Genomic DNA, 24,226 nt, shown 5'->3' with positions numbered 1-24,226 from the left:
ATATCGGGGCCAACAGCTCCTTCTTCATCTCCTTTTTAAGCTCTTCCATGCAGCGTTTCAAAAACTCGTGTTGTTCAGGGCCCCATATTAAACTGCCACCTTCCGACGCCATCTTGGTTTTTGCTTGCCTTCCTTGCCGCTGCTCTAAAGGATCCACCGCAATCCGGCCACTTTCCTCTCCTTTTTCCATCCGTATCCAGGGGGGATTCCCTTCTGGTTTACCGCACTGTGCTTTTAGTCGTTAAAATTGCCGTTGGGGCTCTTATTGAGAGCCCAAAAGTCCGTTCCGCCGGGAGCTGCCGAAACGTGCGACTTAGCTGGTCATCGCCGCACCCGGAAGTCTAAAACTGCGATCTATGACGCTTTCCGCCACCTGCATGCTCCTAAGTGCATCCAATTGCTGCTCCAACCGAACCATGCGGTCTGTGAGGAGCTCCAATTGGGTGCACTTTCTGCAGATGAAGCCATCCGGGACGCTGGAAACTTTTCAAAGTTTCTGTTAACTATCTGTTTCCTAGCACTAGATTTCTAATATAAATGCGAAAGCTAAATATAGTACTCTCTGATCTCTGGCTTAGATACCCCTCTAAATTATAATTAAGTAATTATGTTTAATTAGTTACCAATGCTTAATTTTTTTAAATTTAGTGTAGATTCCCAACCAGCCACTCAGGTCACAGCTTTTCTGTGATGTCACTTCAGTTTCCCCCCGACACAAACAATTTGAAAAAGGTATAAAAGTAAAAATGAGTAAAAATCACTTACTTACCTTCTTACCTTCTGAGTGTCTCAGATGTTCTCAGGTTCTCTCCCTGACAGAGACTGCTCCTCCTCCTCCGAACGGCTCCCGAAACTAGGCTGCGATCTTTTAAAATCTCCGCTCTGACTCGCAGCTCCTGCGCTTTTTAAATCTCCAGCGCTGTTTTCACTGTCCCGGCTCACTCACCTCTCGCGCTGTTTTCACTTTCCCGGCTCACTCAGCTCCCGCGCTGTTTTCAATGTCCCGGCTCACTCAGCTCCCGCACTGTTTTCACTGTCCCGGCTCACTCACCTCTCGCGCTGTTTTCACTGTCCCGGCTCACTCACCTCTCGCGCTGTTTTCACTGTCCCGGCTCACTCAGCTCACACGCTGTTTTCAATGTCCCGGCTCACTCACCTCTCGCGCTGTTTTCAATGTCCCGGCTAACTCACCTCTCGCGCTGTTTTCAATGTCCCGGCTCACTCACCTCTCGCGCTGTTATCAATGTCCCGGCTCACTCACCTCTCGCGCTGTTTTCAATGTCCCGGCTCACTCACCTCTCGCGCTGTTTTCAATGTCCCGGCTCACTCACCTCTCGCGCTGTTATCAATGTCCCGGCTCACTCACCTCTCGCGCTGTTTTCAATGTCCCGGCTCACTCAGCTCCCGCGCTGTTTTCACTGTCCCGGCTCACTCAGCTCCCGCGCTGTTTTCACTGTCCCGGCTCTCTCTCCTCTCGCGCTGTTTTCAATGTCCCGGCTCACTCACCTCTCGCGCTGTTTTCACTGTCCCGGCTCACTCAGCTCCCGCGCTGTTTTCACTGTATAGACCGATCTTGCTCCTCAATGTTGACGCTAGCGAAGGTGCTGGCTACGAGAATTGAGGACTGTGTCCCGGGGGTGATTCATGAGGACCAGACGGGATTCGTGAAGGGTAGGCAGCTAAATACAAATGTGTGGAGGCTCCTCAATGTGATTATGATGCCCTCGGTGGAGGGGGAAGCGGAGGTAGTGGCAACTATGGACGCGGAGAAGGCCTTTGATCGGGTGGAGTGGGAGTATCTTTGGGAAGTGTTGCGGAGGTTTGGGTTAGGGGAGGTGTTCATCAGCTGGGTCAGACTGCTATATAGCGCCCCGGTGGCGAGTGTGGCTACGAACCAGCGGAGGTCGGAGTACTTTTGGCTGTACCGGGGGACGAGACAGGGGTGCCCCTTATTGTTTGCACTGGCAATTGAGCCGCTGGCCATGGCACTGAGGGAGTCCAGGAAATGGAGGGGATTGGTTCGGGGGGGGGGGGGGGGAGAGAGGAACACCGGGTGTCGTTGTATGCCGATGACCTGTTGTTGTATGTTGCGGATCCAGTGGAGGGGATGGCGGAGGTCATGCGGATCCTTAGGGAGTTTGGAGACTTTTCGGGGTATAAACTCAATATAGGGAAGAGTGAGCTCTTTGTGGTGCACTCAGGGGACCAGGGAAGGGGGATAGACGAGTTACCGCTGAAGAGGGCGGAAAAGAGCTTTCAGTACCTGGGGATCCAAGTAGCTAGGAGTTGGGGGGCCTTGCACAAGCTTAATCTGAAGCGGTTGGTGGAGCAGATGGAGGAGGATTTTAAAAGATGGGACATGCTGCCACTCTCACTGGCGGGTAGGGTGCAGTCAGTAAAAATGACAGTCCTTCCGAGGTTTCTCTTTGTGTCCCAGTGCCTTCCCATTTTGATCCCCAAGGCCTTTTTCAAACGAGTAAGCAGGAGCATCATGGGATTTGTGTGGGCGAATAAGACCCCGAGGGTGACGAGGGTGTTTCTGGAGCATAGCAGGGATAGGGGGGTGCTGGCGTTGCCGAATCTATGTGGCTATTATTGGGCAGCCAATGTGGCGATGATCCGTAAGTGGGTAATGGAGGGAGAGGGGGCAGCGTGGAAGAGGTTAGAGATGGCGTCCTGTGAGGGCACGAGCCCGAGGGCGCTGGTGACGGCACGGCTGCCGCTCTCGCCGACAAGATACACCACGGGTCCCATGGTGGCGGTGACGCTGAAGATCTGGGGGTAGTGGAGGCGACACAGGGGCGAGGTGGGGGCCTCGGTTTGGTCCCCGATACGGGAGAACCATCGGTTCGTCCCGGGAAGGATTGATGGGGGGTTTCGGAGCTGGCATCGGGCAGGGATTAGAAGAATGGGGGACCGATAGGACGTTTGTGAGCCTAGGGGCGTTGGAGGAGAAGTTTGGGTTACCCCCGGGAAATGCTTTTAGGTACATACAAGTGAGGGCGTTTGTGAGGCGGCAGGTGAGGGAATTCCCACTGCTTCCGGCACGTGGGATTCAGGACAGGGTGATTTCGGGTGTATGGGTTGGAGAAGACAAGGTTTCGGCGATTTATCAGGAGCTGCAGGAAGAGGAGGAGGCCTCGGTGGAGGAGCTAAAGGGCAAGTGGGAGAAGATAGATGAGGGTCTGTGGGCTGATGCCCTGAGTAGGGTTAATTCTTCCTCCTCTTGCGCCAGGCTTAGCCTAATACAGTTCAAGGTTACTCAGAGAGCGCATATGACAGGGGCGAGGTTGAGTAGGTTCTTTGGGGTGGAGGACAGATGTGGGAGGTGCTCGGGGAGCCCGGCAAATCACGTCCATATGTTCTGGTTGTGCCCGGCACTAGGTGGGTTTTGGAGGGGTTTTGCGAGAACTATGTCCAAGGTGGTGAATGCCCGGGTCAAGCAGAGCTGGGGATTAGCATTATTTGGGGTATCAGATGAGCCGGGAGTGCAGGAGGCGAAAGAGGCCGGTATTCTGGCCTTTGCGTCCCTGGTAGCCCGGCGGAGGATTTTGCTACTATGGAAGGATGCGAAGCCCCCTAGTGTGGAAGCTCGGATCAATGACATGGCAGGGTTCATTAAGCTGGAGAGGATAAAGTTTGCCTTGCGAGGGTCTGTGCAGGGGTTCCTCAGACGGTGGCAACCGTCCCTAGACTAGCGTTAGGAGGAGGCCAGCAGCAGCAGCAGCCCAGGGACAGGGGGGGGTTTCTTTTGGGGTGGTGTCTGGGTTAAGGTGGGTTTTTTTTTTCTATTTGTGCTTCTTACTGTTATAGGGGGGAAATCCAATGTATAATTTTTACTTGTTGTGTTCTTGTTGCTTTCTTTTTGTTTGGTGGGGGGGGTTTGTTGAAAAACTTGAATAAATATATATATATTTTTTTAAACTACACCGCCAAGCACCTTGGCGTGGCTGGGTGACTTGATGGAGTTTTTACACCTCATGAGATGGTGCCAAATTGTCCTGGATCCCACAGGCTCTTACCTTCTTGATCTGTTTCCCATGTGGGACCTTCTCAACAACCGTACTGAAGTCGATGTAGACTTCGTCAACTGTACTGACCTCATCTACACACCTCGTCACCTCCTCGAAAAATTAAATGAAATTAGTTATTTGGTAAGAGAGAGGGTATGGAATCAGAAGCATAAATCAGGAGCATCCAGGGCACAGAAGAGTCTGGTTCAACAGTGACCAGGGAGAGGGCTGGAATAGGTGGCAAGTAAATATAGTTTGTGATGGGTTCTAAAATCGATGGCTTTGGGCTTTATGAATTTAACCTGAGAGAACTGCAGCTCATCCAGCCCTGATGAGAAAGGTGCAACGTAGCGAGTTCTCGAGGCCTTCAGTGTAAGGCAGCAGCATGGGGCAGGTGAGGCCACGCGCACTTTTTACAGGACTATCTGCAGTACAACCGGTAGGTTTAAAGGACCCAACCACTTTGAAAAGCCAGGGAGAAAGTAAATGTGTAAGTTAAGTGGGTGAGGGCTTAAGGGCGGCAGCTGAGGCAGCCTGTGGGGGCAGCACACGAGGGAGGGGTGGTGGATGGGGGTAGACAGTTGGGGTGGTTAATGGGGGTATAGTCAGGAAGCCCAGTTGGGCTTGGGGGGGGGGGGCGGTTCTTCACACCTTCTGGGGTATTTCCTGGGCAGGACCCCATGGAGAGCAGAAGAACAGGGTCCATGTTTTGGAGTAATGGTGTCAAGAAGCACCATGCAAATGGACGGCACGGTAACATGATTAGCGCTGTTGCTTCCCAGCTCCAGGGTCCCAGGTTCAAATCCCGGCTTGGGTCCCTGTCTGTGGAGTCTGCACGTTCTCCCTATGTCTGTGTGGGTTTCCTCTGGATGCTCCGGTTTCCTCCCACAAGTCCTGAAGACGTGCTGTTAGGTGAATTGGACATTCTGAATTCTCCCTCTGTGTACGCGAACAGGCGCCGGAATGTGGCGACTAGGGCTTTTCACAGTAAATTCATAACAGTGTTAATGTAAGCCTACTTGTGATTTTTTTTTAAAAATTAGTATTAGGAGCTGGATCGGTCCTTGATGGAATTCTAGAAGAAGCAGGTATCATTTGGAGGTGATTTTCTGGCTACAATTGAATGATAGGAATGGGACCAAGTGGATAACAATGGAAGTGTTGGAGGACGATGGTGTTGGAAGAGGATGGTGTTGTTGCCGACTGTAACTAAAAGCTGCAGAAAGGTGTGTGGGCTGAGGATAGATGGCCAAGTCACGCAATGTCATTTTTAACTTTGATTTGAGTGATTTCAAGGCTGTGGTCAGCTCCCTACCACCCACAGTCCTTCATCATTCATGTGCAGTTCCATTTGCCACCAATCCTTGCACACACTAGTGAGGATACTCCGGAGTAAGGCGTTATTCATTTTTCACATCTGAACATGGATAACAACTTGAATGGAGTGTGACCTGGTGCTGCCTGATCGATCAGCTTGCTGTATAGTGCATGTATGAGCTTCAACAGTTCAGGATTTGCAATCCAGAAACATAGTGATTATGACACTTCTAGTAAATTAGAGGAAAGTCCACTCCAGTCATACTTTGGCTGGGAGCTGGGACCAACGGGGTAGAAATTACTACAAACAGTTCACTGGTACCAATAATTAATGCTCTAACATTGGGTCCTCCTTGTCATTCCTTTCAAAACGACAAGCAGCCGAGATCAAGATGAATGTTTCAGGTCTTAGTCAGCAATGGCGAGTTATTCACCGTAGGATTCCTAGCCTTTGACCTGCCCTGGTAGTCACAGTATTAATGTGGCTAGTTCAGTTCAGTTTCTGATCAATGGTAACCCCAGGATTGTGGGGATTCATCGATGGTAATGCCATTGAACGCCAAGGGGCGATAGTTAGATCCTCACTCGTAGGAGATGGTCATTGCCTGGCACTTGGGCTGACAAGTGGCAAGTTACATTTGCGCCACACAAGTCTTAATATTGTCCAGGTCTTGCTGCATTTGGACATGGTCTGCTTCATTATGAGGAGTCGCGAATGGTGCTGAACATTGTTCAGTCATCCAGAAAACATCCTACTTCTGACCTTATGATGGAAGGCAGGTCATTAATGAAGCAGCTGAAGATGATTGGGCCTGGGACACTACCCTGAGGAACTCCTGCAGTGATGTCCTGGAGTTGAGGTGATTGACCACCAACCACCACAACCATCTTCCCCTGTGCCAAGTATGACTCCAACCAGCGGAGAGTTTTCTCCATGATACCCATTGACTCCAATTTAGCTAGGGCTTCTTGATGTCAAACTCGGTCACTTGATGTCAAGGGCAGTCACTCTCACCTCGCCTCTGACATTCAGCTCTTTTGTCCATGTTTGAACCAAGGCTGTGATGAGGTCAAGAGCTAAGTGACCCTGGCGGAACCCAAACTGAGCATCTGTGAGCAGGTTATTGCTGAGTAAGTGCTGCTTGATAGTGCTGTTGATGACTCCTTCCATCAGTTTGCTGATGGAGAGTCGACTGATAGGGCGGTAATTGACACTGTTGGATTTGTCCTGTTTCATGTGTACAGGACACACCTGGGCAACTTTCCACATTGCCGGGTAGATGCCAGTGTTGTAGCTTGGCTAGGGGTGCGGCAAGTTCTGGAGCACAAGCTTTCAGTACTATTTTTAAAAATAAATTTAGAGTACCCAATTATTTTTTTTTCCAATTAAGGAGCAATTTAGTGTGGCCATTCCACCTAACCAGCACATCTTTGGGTTGTGGGGGTGAAACCCACGCAGACAAGGGGAGAATGTGCGAACTCCACACGGACAATGACCCAAGGCCAGGATTCGAACCCGGGTCCTCAGCGCCGCAGTCCCAGTGCTAATCACTGCACCATGTGCGGTCCCAGCCTTCAGTACTATTGCCAGATTATCAGGACTCAGCCGTAGCAGTATCCATGCCTTCAGCCATTTCTTAACATCACGTGGAGTGAATCGTATTGGCCGAGGACTGACATTTGTGATGGTAGGGACTTCTAAAAGAGACCGAGATAGAATCCCTGCACTGTAGGGATTCTATTCCACTCAAAACTTCTGGCTGAAGATTGTTGCGAATGCCTCAGCCTTGTCTTTTGCACATATGTGCTGGGCTCCTCCATCATTGAGGATGGGGATATTAGTGGAGCCTGCTCCTCCAGTGAGTTATTTAATAATCCACCACCATTCACGGCTGGATGTGGCAGTCCTTAGATCTGATGCGTTGGTTGTGGAATCGCTTTGTTTTGGTTTTAAGCGTGGGGCACAGTGGGTTAGCACTGCGACCTCACAGCACCAGCCACTTGGGTTTGATTCCAGCCTTGGGTAACTGTGGCATTTGCATGTCTGCGAGGGTTTCCTCTGGATGCTCCAGTTTCCTCCCACAGCCCAAAGATGTATAGGTTAGGTGGATTGGCCATGATCAATGCACAGGGTTACGGGGATAGAGCAGAGAGAGCGGGCCTACCTGGGCTGCTCTTTTGGAGTTTTGGACAGTACGTGCAGACTAGACAGGCCGAATGACCTCCTTCTGCACTGTAGGGATTCTATTCCATGAATTATTCCAGACAAAGATACAGCTATTAATTGGCAGATTCTCCGTTTCTCTAAGTGTTGACGTCAACCCAGAATTCGTACTTTCCCGACAGTAAAACTGGCACCTGGACCGATTCTGTGAAGGGGCTAACACCGGCGCCATGTGGAACACAATCGATTCTAATGAGAAACGGTACAGGATTCACCAGATCCGCGATTGTCACTAAGGAGGCTGACAAGCTGCAGTCGCATTTACACACTACCTGTGCATCTGGTGGGCAACAGGTAGAACTGGGCACCACCAAGCCACCCAGGACACCCAAGCAGCAGCCAGGCTCATCCAGGCCCGGCTGTGTCAGAAGATACCCGCCAATGGGGACCCAGATCGCGAGGCAAGAATCACTGCAGGCCGCCTCCACTCCTGCTATACTCTCTGGAGAACCACCTAGACGTAACGTTAGGAGCCGTAAGGCCAGGTTAGTCACCAGTTGTGTTGGCATGGATGCAGGACACAATTTAGTTTTAAGGCTAGGGCACGAATCTGTATATATTCATTCACATTAAACACCTGTTACAGTGCTGTCAAATGGGTGTGGGGGGGGGGGGTGGTTTGGCCTGGGGGACAATGTCGCGAACATGTCAGGAATCATCGAGTGCGCCAGGATGAAGGTGTCATGCACACTGCCCGGGTATCGGGCGCAGATGTGCACAGCTGATGGAATCACATATCAGCTACACATTCCGAGTGAAACCATTTTGGTTTCTGTAGAGCGGCCTGTCATCTGCAGGTGCTTGTAGAGGGTACCTGCATACCGTCGATCACCACCTGGACCCAGGGCCTCCCTGTGATGCGGCAAGCTCCATTGCCTCGGCTTGCTGGTGGGCTTGGTCCACATTGAAGTGGATATATTGAGCCGCCTGAGCATATAGGACCTCAGTGATGGTGCGGATGCGTCTGTGCACTGAGGTCAGAGAGATCCCAGACAGGTCCCCACTCGGTGCCTGGAAGGACCCATGGCGTAAATGTTCATGGCCACTGTCACCTTGCAGGAGGTGAAAGGTCATCTTGGTGCATACCCCGCTGCTCAACCAGTTCCAACGGCTACATGGTGGCCCTGGTTAACACCGCGAGGTCTGTCCCTGTATGTCCTCCCCCCACAATTCCCGCACTCTTGATCCCCCTCAGTGTTTATCACTGAGGGGGCCTCTGGCCCTGGCACCCGTCCAACGCTTGGGTTACCGTCGGCTGGCACTGTCTGTCAGGGATTATGCACACCGGCCCCAGTAGGGGCTACTGTGGGTGTTGCCCTGGGTGGGCCGCCGGTGGGTGGCGGCCAGGTGGGGTGTGGGGGATTGTGGCGGAAGGTGTGACGGGGTTGGAGGCACCCATACAGCCAGTGTCACTCTGCAGAACCAGGGGCCAAGATGGGTGGTCAGTGGGTGCGCACCAAGATGGCCACCGTAATGGCAGTCCGGAACAGGATACCACCCCAGTCCTGTGGGGGGTCACCCAGGCCACCTGGCCTGTTTCCCCCCCCCCCCTCACTGTCATCCCCCCTCCAAGGCCCTGGCAGGGCCCCCGCCCACCCAGCGTCCGGCCCGGCCGCTCACTGTCGCTCCTGTGTCCTACCGCCTGTCTCTCCCTCATCAGCCACCATGCCGGTTTCATGATTTTTAAAAGCACAAGTGAACCAGGGCGACACAGTGGTGCAGTGGTTAGCACTGCTGCCTCACGGAGGAGGAGCCAGGTTCAATCTCCTTATGGAGTTCGCACATTCTCCCAGTGTCTGCATGGGTGTCACCTCTACAACCTAAAAAGATGTGAGGGTAGGTGGATTGGCCACACTAAATTGCCCCTTAATTGGAAAAAAAGAATTGGGTACCTTAAAATTTTATTTTATTTTTTAAAGTGAACCGCACATTCGGGAACTCAGCCCATCGGAGGAGAATCGCAGGAGAATACCAGGTCGGCCCGCTAATGACATGCAGTGTTTACTGTACGTGCGTTCTGGTACGCATTGTCACCGCCGTCGAGGTGACGAAGAATCGCAATTTGGCGTCAAATCGGCACTCACCGCAATTTTGGCGTTGGAACCTATTCTCCGCCCAATCGCATTTCTCGATTTTGCCGTCGGCAAATGGAGAACCCCGCCCAAGAAGTCTTGTTTTTCCCCCAGATGTTGTACACATTCCATTTATCTGCAGCATCCATTACTTCAGAACACAAACCATTAGCCTGGAAACCGCAGAACTGACACCAAGAGAATCTCTCTAACATGTTCACAATACTCACTGGCACTTCACAGAACCAAATGTGACACCCAGGCAAAGGAGGCGATGTCAGAGCAAACCAAGTACTGGTTTTCAGGAGTATCCTAAAGGACATCTAACAGCCGAGGATGGAAATTCAGGTGCTTAAGATCCCAGAGCTCTTCCACTGGTACCAACACCAACAACTATACAAGGTTCCCCAAGCACCGCCCTTCCCTCCTCAGCCTTTCACTGAAGTTCAGTGTAATTAAGTATTTGTTCGTGAAAAGAGAAATCAGGTTGGAATTCTTAGCAAATCATTTTTTAATTGGACCCCATGATATTCAAATAAACCTTATTGTAAATGCACTGTAACACTGATGAGTACAGCATGAAGAGAAAGGTGAAATGGGTGATCTGCATCCAAACCCCAGGGTATGGCTCTGAACCCAGGGTATGGCTCTGAACCTTGGACAGAATTTAATCACCTGAGTGAGACCCCAGTGTTAGTGATGGGCACCAAACAAATAAAACACTTCAGAGTTCCTGATAGACTTCAGGAACACAGGACCAGCACATAAGATCACTGCCATTTGCCAATCCAAAATTAGACACGTTTGGAGAATGACGGCCAGGATCCCGGAGGAAGGGGAGTTACAGCTGGGGTCTCTTGCAGGTGGGGGGGGGGGGGATTCGGATTTTTGAGATGCAATGAGCTTTCACATTATGACCTTGATTTTTCTAAGCAGATTGGTTGGGATATTGTCCTCTCTGTAAAGTTCGTTAAATTCTGTTCAGCAATCATTTCACTTTTTAAAAAAATTCTTGCAGACAGTTTCCTGGTTAGCTGTTGATGTGTAGAATCCTATTTGAAAGGCAGATGGTTGGAGATCCCAGTGTTTTCTCCGGTGGAATCAATGAGGAAAATTCTTCCCTCAGCCATTGGGACAGAATGAGCTACTCATTCTGCAAGCTACTCCACAGTTAGAGTGAAGCTCAGCATGAGACTAATAACCGCCAGCACAGGGCAAACCCCGGAACCCATTACTTTGTGTAAAGTCCAAAAGCTTTCTAAATGTCCCACTCTCAATTCAAGCTGCCCCTGACCTCAGGCAAACATTGTACAGGAGGCTGGTGACCCAGTGCAAGAAGAGACTGATCCTGAGGTCATTCCAAATACCAACCAGCAGGCTGTGTACTCAACTTGTGCCCACCAGTTCCTCATCTTGTGCCCCTAAAAAAATATATAGCAGCGGCACCTTTGGCTGGTGAAGCCAAAGCATTTACCAGAATTAAAACTCTTCTTAGTCCGATCGTAAAGTTTAAAATATGGAAACAATCAACTTTGCCTCTGGCATTTTGAAAACAGTTTCCCAAGTGGTTCGTAAGCAGCAAGCTGAGCAGGTTGTGGAAACCTAATGTGATAGCTGACTCCAGGCTGTCTTCCTGGGCTGGAGTGAGTTACATTTCTTCAGGACATGATTTTCCAGTGAGTCACCAGTACATCTAGAGTGGAAGGAAAGGGGTCACACACAGTTCATGTCCAATCAGTGACCATCATTAGGGGAGCGGGGGGGGGGGGGGGGGGGGGGGGGAGGCAAAAAGCCTTGGGCGACGAGCAGCGATTGAAATCAGACACGCACTGTGCAAAGTGAGGAATGCTTCACGACGCTACCATCTTGTATCCTTAGGTAGTATGTGTTTGAACTGGAGTCAGGATCGTACTCTGTAATCAGCTGTCTTTGTAAACAAACAGGATGTCTTCATCTGTCCCATAACTCATGCGAGCCTCGTTGAAGTTACTTACAGTTGTGCAACAGACTCCTGCAGAGCAGAAACAAGGCAATTATCAGCCATGCATGACTCAAAAACTGCCCCCATTTTTCTACTCCTCAGAGGCTCTGGCCCTGGACAGTCAAACTGGGACTGCAGCCCTGTTCACCTAGTCAGCATTCACCCGAGTGTGGACCAGCATAGGAGGTGCCATGGCTAGGACAAATCCCATCCTCAGCTAATGTGACACACATTTCCTCCTCCCCTAGCTCAGGGTGCTTGAGGCCAATTGCAACCCAAGCCAACTAAGCAGCCACAAGAGGATAAGTAGAAAATCAGAAAAAATAGCTCAAAACTCTTTTGGGGGGGGGGGGGGGCGCAAGGGAGATACAGGAATTGACTTACATGTTAACAGGAAGCACGCAAGCAAGTTAAAAAGCTCAAGAGAGGGTAATAACTGAACATTCAACATTTTCTTTCAGCATCACAACAGTTAAGATTGATTATTTCTATCAGGTTTACTTTCTCAATGTGATGGGAGTGGACTTCCGGTTGCGGCGATGACCAGCTAAGCCGCACGTTTTGGCGGCTCCTGCTCGAACGGACCTTCGGGCTCTTTTAAGAGCCCCAACGGGGAATTTTTTCGGGACGAAACCCGGTGTGGGGTGAGACAACAGGGAGTCCCCCCCCCAACGAAAAAGAAAAATATCGGCGGCGGCGGCCAGATCGCGAAGAATCCTCGAGGACAGGGGCAGAAGGAAAAAGGAGCAAGATGGCGGCGGAGGGAGCCCAGGCGACATGGGGGCCGGACCAAGACGAATTTTTGAGACAGTGTGTGGAGCTGCTTAAGAAGGAGGTGCTGGCCCCGATGCTACAAGCAATTGAGGGGCTTAAGGAGGCACAAAAGACCCAGGAGATGGAGCTCCGCGTGGTGGAGCAGAAGGTGACGGACAACGAGGACGAGATCCTGGGCCGGGCGGTCAAAACGCAGACGCACGAGGCGCTCCACAAAAAGTGCATTGAAAGGATTGAAGTCCTAGAAAACAGATCACGGAGAAAGAACCTTCGGATCCTGGGTCTCCCCGAGGGAGTGGAAGGAGCAGACGGCGGGGCTTACGTGAGCACGATGCTACTCACGCTAATGGGAGCTGAGGCCCCCTTGGAAGTGGAAGGGGCCCATCGGGTCCCTGCGAGGAGACCAAAGGCGGGTGAACCACCTAGGGCGACGATCGTGCGATTTCATCGCTTCAATGACAGAGAGGTGGTTCTGAGATGGGCCAAAAAGGTACAAAGTAGTAGATGGGAGAATGCGGTGGTACGGGTGTACCAGGATTGGAGTGCGGAGGTGGCGAGAAGAAGGGCAAGTTTTAATCGAGCCAAGGAGGTGCTACACAAGGTGAAGTTCGGGATGTTGCAGCCAGCGCGACTGTGGGTCACGCACCAGGAGAGGCATCACTACTTCGAAACGGCGGAAGCATGGACCTTCATTAAAAACGAGAAACTGGATCAGAACTGAGGGACTGATGTTGGAGGGGAAACGACAATGCTGATGTATATAGAGATGTAAATTGGGGAGGGGGGACACTAAGAAATGTGGGCGCCGGTGGGGGGGGGGGGGGGAAGAAGAGATATAGGCGGGGGATGGGGAATGGGGCGGCAGAGGGAGCTGCGCCACGAGGGGCGGGACGGCTCTAGAGAACACGGGGCTTATCGTTCTTGTTCCCGCGCCAGAAAGATGATGGCGGGAAGATAGGCGCAAGGTAGATGGGAGTTCCCCACACGGGCGGGGTCAAGGAGAGAGCGGGAGAAGCCGGGGTCAGTTGAAGTCAGCTGACTTTCGGAAGCAATATGGGGGGGGGGGGGTGATCATGCTAGATGGGGATCTAGCGGGGGGATAACTGGGTTGCTGCTGCAGAGATCGAAGAGGAACTGGTAAAAGAAAAGGTGGTCGGGGCGGGAATGCGCCGCCTGGGGAACGGGTGGGTGCGCGGAACCGGGACGTGGGACTGGCCTAGAGAGGGTGATGGCTAGTCGACAGGGGAGGGGGGCAGGCAGCCCCCCAGTTCGGCTGATCACGTGGAACGTGAGAGGCCTAAATGGGCCAATTAAAAGGGCCCGAGTGTTCGCGCACTTGAAAGGACTGAGGGCAGACGTGGCCATGCTTCAGGGGACGCACCTGAAGGTGGCGGACCAAGTTAGGTTAAGGAAAGGATGGGTGGGACAGGTGTTCCACTCAGGGCTGGATGCAAAGAACAGAGGGGTGGCCATACTGGTGGGGAAACGGGTGTCATTCGAAGCTAGGAACATTGTAGCAGACAGCGGAGGCAGATATGTGATGGTGAGTGGCAGACTGGAGGGAATGGAGGTCGTGTTGGTTAACGTATATGCCCCGAATTTGCCAACCTTTATTTGGAGGAAAATGTAACTGGTCTGATTAGTAAGTTTGCAGACGACACAAAGGTTGGTGGAATTGCGGATAGCGATGAGGACTGTCTGAGGATACAGCAGGATTTAGATTGTCTGGAGACTTGGGCGGAGAGATGGCAGATGGAGTTTAATCCGGACAAATGTGAGGTAATACATTTTGGAAGGGCTAATGCAGGTAGGGAATATACAGTGAATGGTAGAACCCTCAAGAGTATTGAAAGTCAAAGAGATCTAGGAGTACAGGTCCACAGGTCATTGAAAGGGGCAACACAGGTGGAGAAGGTAGTCAAGAAGGCATATGGCATGCTTGCCTTCATTGGCCGGGGCACTGAGTATAAGAATTGGCAAGTCATGTTGCAGCTGTATAGAACCTTAGTTAGGCCACACTTGGAGTATAGTGTTCAATTCTGGTCGCCACACTACCAGAAGGATGTGGAGGCTTTAGAGAGGGTGCAGAAGAGATTTACCAGAATGTTGCCTGGTATGGAGGGCATAAGCTATGAGGAGCGATTGAATAAACTCGGTTTGTTCTCACTGGAACGAAGGAGGTTGAGGGGCGACCTGATAGAGGTATACAAAATTATGAGGGGCATAGACAGAGTGGATAGTCAGAGGCTTTTCCCCAGGGTAGAGGGGTCAATTACTAGGGGGCATAGGTTTAAGGTGAGAGGGGCAAGGTTTAGAGTAGATGTACGAGGCAAGTTTTTTACGCAGAGGGTAGTGGGTGCCTGGAACTCGCTACCGGAAGACGTAGTGGAAGCAGGGATGATAGGGACATTTAAGGGGCATCTTGACAAATATATGAATAGGATGGGAATAGAAGGATACGGACCCAGGAAGTGTAGAAGATTGTAGTTTAGTCGGGCAGTATGGTCGGCACGGGCTTGGAGGGCCGAAGGGCCTGTTCCTGTGCTGTACATTTCTTTGTTCTTTGTTCTTTGAATTGGGATGATGCGGGATTTATGAAGCGGATGCTGGGACGTATCCCGGACCTGGAGGTAGGAAACCTGATAATGGGGGGGGGGGGGGACTTCAACACCGTGCTGGACCCAGGGTTAGATAAATCTAGATCTAGGACCGGAAGAAGGCCGGCAGCAGCCAAGGTGCTTAGGGGGTTTATGGACCAAATGGGGGAGTGGATCCGTGGCGATTTGTTAGGCCGATGGCCAAAGAGTTCTCCTTCTTCTCCCATGTTCACAAGGTGTATTCCCGGATAGATTTCTTTGTTTTGGGAAGGTCACTGATCTCGAGAGTGGAAGGAACGGAGTACTCAGCCATAGCTGTTTCAGATCATGCCCCACACTGGGTGGACCTGGAACTAGGAGAGGAGAGGGAGCAGCGTTCACTCTGGCGACTGGATGTGGGATTACTGGCGGATGAGGGAGTCTGCGGAAGGGTGCGGGGATGTATCGAAAGGTACCTGGAGGCCAATGACGACGGGGAGGTCCGAGTGGGAGTAGTATGGGAAGCACTAAAGGCAGTGGTCAGAGGAGCGCTGATCTCCATCAGGGCCCACAAAGGAAAAATAGAGGCCAAGGAAAGGGAAAGACTACTGGGGGAGATTTTGAGGGTAAAGAATACGCGGAGGCCCCGGATGAAGGACTATACAGGGAGAGGCGATGACTCCAGACGGAATTTGACCTGTTGACCACAAGGAGGGCGGAGGCACAGTGGAGGAAGGCACAGGGGATGAGATATGAATATGGGGAAAAGGCGTGTCGCCTGTTGGCCCATCAGCTGCGAAAGAGGACAGCGGCGAGGGAGATAGGGGGAATTAGGGATGAAATGGGAGCTACGGTGCGGAGAGCAGGGAAGATAAACGAGGTGTTTAAGACCTTTTACGAGAGACTATATAGGTCCCAACCCCTGGAGGGAAAAGAGGAGATGCGGCAGTTTTTGGACCAATTAAGGTTCCCGAGGGTGGAGGAGCAGGAGGTGGAAGGCCTGGGGGCGCCGATTGGGGTAGACGAGGTTACCAAGGAGCTGGGGAACATGCAGGCAGGGAAGGCCCCGGGACCAGATGGGTTCCCGTTGGAATTCTATAGAAAATATGTAGACTTGTTGGCCCCGCTGCTGGTAAGGACCTTTAACGAGGCCAGAGAAGGGGGGACCCTACCCCCGACAATGTCGGAGGCGACGATATCGCTAATCCTGAAGCGGGATAAAAATCCACTGCAGTGCGGGTCCTATAGGCCTATCTCACTGCTAAATGTGGACGCCAAGTTGCTAGCAAAGGTGCTGGCAACGAGGATAGAGGATTGTGTCCCGGGGGTGGTGCACAAAGACCAGACAGGGTTCGTAAAAGGGAGACAACTAAATGTCAACGTGCGACGGCTATTAGGGGTGATAATGATGCCCCCAGCAGAGGGGGAGGCAGAGATAGTGGCGGCAATGGATGCAGAGAAGGCATTTGATAGGGTGGAGTGGGAGTATCTATGGGAGGTGCTGAGGAGGTTCGGGGACGGGTTTGTCAGCTGGGTTAAACTCCTCTATGGGGCCCCAACGGCAAGTGTGGTCACAGGTCGGCAAAGGTCGGAGTATTTTCGACTACACAGGGGAACAAGACAGGGATGCCCGTTGTCCCCATTACTGTTCGTGTTGGCAATTGAACCACTAGCCATAGCGCTGAGAGACTCCAGAAAATGGAGAGGGGTGATTAGAGGGGGAGAGAAACACCGAGTGTCACTCTACGCGGATGACCTACTGCTGTATGTGACGGACCCAGTGGGGGGGATGACAGAGGTCATGCAGATATTGAGGGAGTTTGGAGATTTCTCGGGATATAGGCTTAACATGGGAAAGAGTGAGCTTTTTGTGATACACCCTGGGGACCAGAGTAGAGGGATAGATGGCCTACCGCCAAGGAGAGTGGAAAGAAACTTCCGTTACCTGGGGATTCAGATAGCCAGGAGCTGGGGAACCTTACACAGGCTCAATCTGACACGGCTGGTGGAACAAATGGAAGAGGATTTCAAAAGGTGGGACATGCAGCCGCTGTCACTGGCGGGCAGAGTGCAGGCAATAAAGATGATGGTCCTCCCGAGGTTCCTATTTGTGTTCCAATGTCTCCCTATACTGATCACTAAGGCCTTCTTTAAAAAAATAGATAGGAGCATCACGAGCTTCGTGTGGGCAGGGAAGGCCCCGAGGGTAAGGAGGGGGTTCCTACAACGTAGCAGAGACAGAGGGGGACTGGCGTTGCCGAATTTGGGCGACTACTACTGGGCCGCCAACGTGGCGATGATTCGTAAATGGATGATAGAGGGAGAGGGAGCGGCGTGGAAAAGGTTGGAGATGAAGTCTTGCAAAGGGACGAGTTTAAAAGCGCTGTTGACGGCGCCACTACCGCTCTCCCCAAAAAGATTTACCATGAACCCAGTGGTGGCGGCAACATTAAGTATCTGGGGGCAATGGAGGCGACAGAGGGGTGTGCTGGGAGCCTCGGTGTGGTCCCCGATCAGGAACAACCATAGGTTTGCCCCAGGGAGGCTGGACGGAGGATTCCAGAGCTGGCACCGGGTAGGCATCAGGAGAGTGGGAGATTTATTTATAGACGGGACGTTTGCGAGCTTGGGAGCGCTTGAGGAAAAGTATGAGCTGCCCCAGGGAAATTTCTTTAGATATATGCAGGTGAGAGCGTTCACGAAACAACTGGTGAGGGAATTTCCGCTGCTCCCGACACAAGGGATCCAGGACAGGGTGCTTTTGGGGGGGGTGAGTCGGGGAGGGCAAAGTGTCAGAGATATACCGGGAGATGAGAGAAGAGGGGGAGGAGTTGGTGGGCGAACTGAAGGGAAAATGGGAAGTGCTCGGGGAGGAGATTGAGGAGGGTTTGTGGGCTGATGCCCTAAGCAGGGTAAATTCCTCTTCCTCGTGTGCCAGGCTTAGCCTGATCCAATTTAAGGTGCTGCATAGAGCACACATAACGGGAGCAAGGTTGAGCAGGTTCTTCGGAGTGGAGGACAAGTGTGGGAGGTGCGGGGGAAGCCCGGTGAACCACACACATATGTTTTGGTTGTGTCCGGCACTGGAGGGGTATTGGAGGGGAGTGACGGGAGTGACCTCGAAGGTGGTGAAGGTCCGGGTCAAGCCAGGCTGGGGGTTAGCTATATTTAGAGTAGCGGATGAGCCGGGAGTGCAGGAGGCGAAAGAGGCCGATGTCGTGGCCTTTGCGTCCCTAGTAGCCCGGCGTAGGATTTTACTGATGTGGAAGGAAGCGAAACCCCCCGGACTGGAGGCCTGGATAAACGATATGGCGGGGTTCATAAAACTAGAGCAGATGAAGTTTGCGCTGAGAGGATCGGCTCAAGGGTTCACCAGACGGTGGCAACCGTTCCTCGACTACCTAGCGGAACGTTAGAGGGAAGATAGATGGCCAGCAGCAGCAACCCAGGGGGAGGGGGGGGTAAATTGTTTGGGTTTTTGGAGGGGGAGAGGGGGGGGGGGGGGAGGGAGTATTACTTTGTGTTATTTGGTTAGTTTACCATGTTAGTTAAACAATGTTATATTGCAGTTATCATGTTACCTTTCTTTTCCTTTTTTTGATTTGTAAGGGAAAAAAATTGTGTTTGACAACTTTAATAAAATATATTTATAAAAAAAAAATGTGATGGGAGTGTAAATGATTTCAGTAGAAATGTTTATGGAAGAGAATGTGTCTTATTGTCTAGTTACTGTAAAATACCCATTCTCTCGTGGTAAGCACCTGCTTCTCAGGTGGTTGTAAAACATTATGTGGCACCGAGGATTCTCCCAATATCTGGACCAATATCTATCCCTTAGCCAATATCACTGAGATCTAGCTTCATCTACACAAATCCCATTAAACACTCTCTGAGGGCAGCTATAGCTCAGCTTAGTTACAGAAAACTCAAAATGTGGTGACTATTTTAAATTACTTCACTCCCGGAGATTTCCTGCAGTTGTGAAAGATGCTCTAGGATCACAAGTTCCTCTAACTGTCTGACCTGAATGAAAACAAGCGTCCAGAGCTGGATAGAATATTGCAACTTAAAGCAGGAGGCGGCCAAATACCCACCTGAGCATCAACTCCAACTTTCCGGCTCTATCCCAATATCCTTCAATTCCCTTAAACATTTCAAGAGCCTCTGAATCACCATCTTGAATAAACTCATGGACTGAGCATCCACTGTTCTCCAAGGTATAAAATTCCGGGTTGCGCTTATTGCTCACTCATTTAGCCCATCCCTATCAGTTTGTAGTCTCTGTCCATCTTTCCCATGAGCCACGTCTTCGGATACTTAACATTCGATCCCTTCACCTAAAGCATTAATATAGATTGTAAATAGTGAAGACCCCTAACAACGAACCTTGCCGCATGCCACTGGTGAAGAAACTTCTCGGTCCTAAATGGGTCACCCCATAGCCTGTTAACCAGAAAATGATCCGTCTTCCGTACTCCTTATTTTCTGTGTTAGCCAATCTTCAATGCAGGTTAATATTTTGCCACCACCCCATGAACCACTTTGAACAGCACCTTATGGAATGCCTTATGAAAATCCAAACACAGTAATGTCTCCTTTATCTACCCTGCTGGCTACATTCTATAAAAATAGTGAGTGATTTGCCAAAAACACTGCCCAAATCATATTGCAATATTCTAAAGCGAATTGTTACCACTTTAAGAATAATATTTTCCAGGTCACCAATGTCAGGCCAACTGCTCTGTCTTTTCTCTCTCCTCTTTCTTGAATAGCGAGGTTACATTTGCTACCTTCCAATTATGAAGTATTGGGGGCGAGTTGGTTGAGGCAGATGCGGAAATTAAAATGCAGACCAGTGGTCAGCAGTGGTGAATCTTACATTCCAGTGAGAAGCAAAAGCTCTACGGGAATAGAGGTCCCATATCAAGATTAAGGATAGTATTAAACAAAGATTTTTATAGTTTTGCTGAGCAGAGTAGTAGGCCAACGTTTTGGAGAATTTTAGAAACTAACAAAGGATGATCAAAAAATTGGTGAAGGAGGAGAAAATAGAATACGAGAGTAAGCCAGCAAGAAGGTATAAAAACATTGTAAGAACTTCAAACATGAAAAAAGGAGAGTAGCTAAAATGTGTTGGTCTCTCGGAGGCAGACACGGGCGAAAGTATGGAAATGAAGAAATGGACAGACGTTAAACAAATATTTTGTCTGTCTTTCAGTAGAAAACACTGTAAAAATCCGAACAAAGGTGGAACCATTTTAATTTCCGCCTCAGCCAACTCACCCCCAATACTTCATAATTGGCTTTATCTAGTTTCAACTGTCAATGTAGAAGTCTGTATTATGCTCAATCTTCTGCAGAGAATGCTTTCCCATCAGATTATAATCAATAATAATCTATTCCCTGGCTCCAGTGCTGCTGGAGACTGGAGGGAATTTTGTTGGGAAATAGTGACATTCCACAGGACGGGTTACGATGAATGGATTCAGGGAGCCTCCTCCTCCCTCCCACAGTGGATGGGTGAGCTCCACTTACTGTCAGCATATGCCGGGTTATTGTAGAAGATACAGCCCGAGTTCCTGTTGTAGCCGCACACCACAATGAAATGTCCCTGATAGTCAGGCTTCCTGCAGAAACATTTCTGTCCAATTGGCAGGAGGCAGCAGAACTTGACTGCAGCAGAGCAGAGGTCGCAGACGAGCAGGACTGCATTTACCAGGACGATGACCACGTGATCCTTGGCCAGATGCTGCTGGATCTCCTGAATGGTGACCGACCTGTTCCAGGGACAAACAGAGATCGCCTCAGCCTCAAAAATAATGATTAAACACAAATACAATCTTGTAGCCACAGATAGTCTCCCAATCCCCAGCTCAAGTGCCCCACTTTTTACCCTGACCATCAGGACCTACTGAAGGGTTTGCCAGAGGCTCCCACCGGGTCCCCTGGTGTGAATTCAAGTCAGTGGTAACTGCTGGGAGTGTGCATGCTGGGACAGTTGTAGGACCTACAGCTCCCACTTGCTTTGGAGCCTTTTCTATGGCCCACAGCTACCCTTCTCCGGGAACAGTGAAAACTTCATTTGGAGCAATGTTTATATCTCATTGGCTCACAGAAAGGAAGAAGTGGAAATGAAAATAGGTAATCTTAATATGAACAGGAAAGCTGATTTTACAGCATATTTGTTTTCACTTTAGGATTTTAAATTTAGTGGATCATCCATGAGGTTGTGGAGAGGAAATTAGAGGATGTATAACGGGCAACAGGATGTGGATAGAATGGAAAACCAGTGTCTCATCAGAAATGCGAGCTGTACACAGAACATTTCATACATTGCTAGCAATCTCTTGTGACATTGGCTCATGATGTTATGAGCTTCATGAGTCTATGGTGTGATAGATGACGCTATTTATGGGAATGGGCTATTCCAGTTTGTTCAGGGGCAGAAGATTTAAGAGATTAGAGAAATGTTACAGAGAGGGCAGGCACCACACAAGGGGGCTGGCACCATGCAAAGGGTTGTGAATAATGGGTGCAGTAAGCAACTGGGATACAGTTACAGAACAGGTGAGTGACAGAGGCAGGATGAAAAGGGAGTGAGTGGGGTGTACATTTTGTATGTACAGTATGCATGTGTGGAATGGATTTGTTATAATTTGGGCGGGCACAGACTTGGGATGAAATACCCGGGAAGAGAGTGAAGGATGGGAGTGATAACATAAGACAGAGAAACATGGCACAGAACAGGCTTTAGAAACAGAGACAGGAGTGACAAGATCAAAGGCATCAGGTATTGGAAAAGATCAGAAGCTTTCATAGTAACAAGGGAGGAATTCAATGGGGGCAGCATGCTGAGGAAACCTCAACTCCCTGAGGCTGAATCTGAGCCTTAAATACATTCAACGATGGAACATCCACAATCCCTGGGGTGGAAAATTCCAAAGATTCCCAATTCACTAAGTGAAGAAATTTCTCATTCCAGTCCTAAATGATCATCCCCTTATCCTGACAGCGTGCCCCTGGTTTTCGACTATCCTGGAATCAGTGTCTATACTGTCAAACCCCATCAGAACCTTGGGTGCGATTCTCCCAGCCCCGTGCCGGGCCGCAGAATCGCCGCAACCACGCCCCGCCGATGCGTGATTCTCCGAGGTGCAGAGAATCGGCGCCATTTGCGCCGGTCACTGTACAAGGCCGGGCCGCCGATTCTCCGACCTGGATGGGCCGAGCGGCTGCGCGGTAAAAGCAGAGTCCCGCCGGCGCCGTCCACACCTGGTCACTGCCGGCGGGAACTCTGCGCGATGGGTCGGGGGGGGGGTCTCCGATGGCGTCTGGCCCACGAATCGGCGTGCCGGCCTCTCCCCCCCCGGCCTACTTTGTTGCGCGTCCGGCCCCAGAACCCCCGTGCCATGTGCGCCAGGAAGTGAGGCTGGAGCGGCATGAACCGCTCCAGCGCCTTGCGTGCCCACGCCCATTTCACGCCGTCGTGAAATGCGCCCATTATCTCTCATTCTTCTAAACTCTAAAGAGTATGGGATACTTCTCCACAATTTCTCCTCAGAGGACAAGCCTCTCGTCTATTGACTCATTGAGAACCTTCATTACACTCCCTCCAATGCAAGTATGCCCTTCCTTAGATAAGAGCAGTGTTCCTATTGTGGTCTCCTCAAAACCGTGCACAATTCCAGCAAGACTTATTTATTCTTGCAATAAAGTCCATCACGCCATTTGCCTTTCTCATTGCTTTTTGCATCTGCATGCAAACTTTCTGCGTTTCTTGTACAAGGGCATCCATCTCTCTGAACACCAATGTAGTGGTCTGTTCATGGGACATCAAGGGGTGGAGCGAGGAGACCACTGTCACATGATGTTCTTCAATCAATGAGCAGGATGTAAGTAATAAAGAGGTACGGTACCACCTTTGTGGGAGACAGTTTTCACAAATCAGTGAGTCAGGAACAGGAACAAGATCATGGCAGCAGGAAGTTAGCCTGGCAAACAGGAAATGAGGAAATGTGCACTGGACTCGACTCTTGACACAAGATAGAATAGTGTTCATAATATTCAGACAATCGAATACACACACACACAACAATAACAGGTATCCAATCTAACATCATAATGCAAAACACAGTTAACACAATGCACTTACTTCATACAGGATAATGATCAGACATTGAAAACTGCTGGCTAACAAGGTAAAGGCCTTTAGAAACCAGCCAATAAAACCATTGTCTGACCACTGCATCCGACAGGGCTTTCTGCACACAATCAGACAGAGAAATGCTGATAATAGTCAGGGCCAATAACCAGAAAACACTGGAAACATCAGCCGATTACAGGGAGAAACTCTACAATAGGGAATCAATCACAGGGAATACGACAGAATAACAAAGTCAACGTGTAACCAAGAGGTATCCAGCGGGCTCCCCCCATGGACCCGACCCACGCCCCACCACACCCCGGGCCTTGCCCTCATCTCCCCTTCCCCCCAGCCCAGGCCCCGCCCTAATTTCCCGCCACCCCATCCTTCCCCCCACCATGGCCCCACCCTCATCTCTCTCTCCCTCCCCCCAGATCCTGAACCTCACCCTCATCCAGCACCGCCCTCACCCCCGACAGGACCATATGCTTGTCCTTATATTCCCCCATTTGTGTGTTTATTAATTTTTCAGCCCTGTTAACATGCACACAACAGGTAAAGACAATAAGAAATGATCAATTACCTAATATTTGAATAATTTGGAGTTTAAGTGTGAAACCTGACAGAGAAAAGCTATCCCTTCTGCTCAAATGCACACCTTAACTTCAGCAACCAAACGCCCCACTGCCCACAGCACCCATCCTTGCAGCCCTTAACACAGCTCTGTGGTTTGTAAATAACCAGGGCCTAGATTCCACCTCATTGATCATGGGGTCAGATTAACGTTACACTCAACACATCAGCTCCCTACCTCTTTTCTACCTGAACGCCATTTGCTTCCGCATGAGCAAATAGCTGATTTACTCGGTCCTCTTCAGTCTCGAAATGCTTCCGGTAGAATGACTGCGAAAAGGAAAGGAGAGAGCAGGTCACTTCTTCAAGAGAAATCATTAGAGCCTGCCTCAGATAACTGGACAGATACCCCAAGGTGGCACAGGTTAACGTAGAAACATCTTGGGTACTTCCCATTCACGAATGTTGCACACGTCAACATTTAGAATGAAAACTTCCAATGAAATCGGTTTAAATTGGGGGATTTTACATGTAAACACTTTACCAGAGTTTT

The 24,226-nt window shown here is 50.4% G+C and overlaps 1 protein-coding gene across 2 annotated transcripts in view; it reads right to left on the bottom strand.

The window, feature by feature from the left end:
* Nucleotides 1-10,119: 10,119 nt before the first annotated feature.
* Nucleotides 10,120-24,226, bottom strand: part of gucd1 (guanylyl cyclase domain containing 1) — a 28,969-nt gene continuing 14,862 nt past the window's right edge. For both annotated transcript variants that reach the window (XM_072499603.1, XM_072499612.1), the window contains 3 exons: nucleotides 23,912-24,003; nucleotides 20,493-20,734; nucleotides 10,120-11,637 (listed from right to left, as the gene is read on the bottom strand). In XM_072499603.1, the coding sequence (XP_072355704.1) occupies nucleotides 11,546-11,637; nucleotides 20,493-20,734; nucleotides 23,912-24,003 (426 nt within the window). In that variant the 3' untranslated portion in view covers nucleotides 10,120-11,545. The remainder of the gene's footprint in view (nucleotides 11,638-20,492; nucleotides 20,735-23,911; nucleotides 24,004-24,226) is intronic.

Source organism: Scyliorhinus torazame, chromosome 1 (assembly GCF_047496885.1).
Source record: "Scyliorhinus torazame isolate Kashiwa2021f chromosome 1, sScyTor2.1, whole genome shotgun sequence".
NCBI classification, from domain to species: Eukaryota; Metazoa; Chordata; class Chondrichthyes; order Carcharhiniformes; family Scyliorhinidae; genus Scyliorhinus; species Scyliorhinus torazame.
The sequence above is the reverse complement of the archived record's forward strand: the minus strand, read 5'-3'. Positions and strand labels throughout refer to the sequence as shown.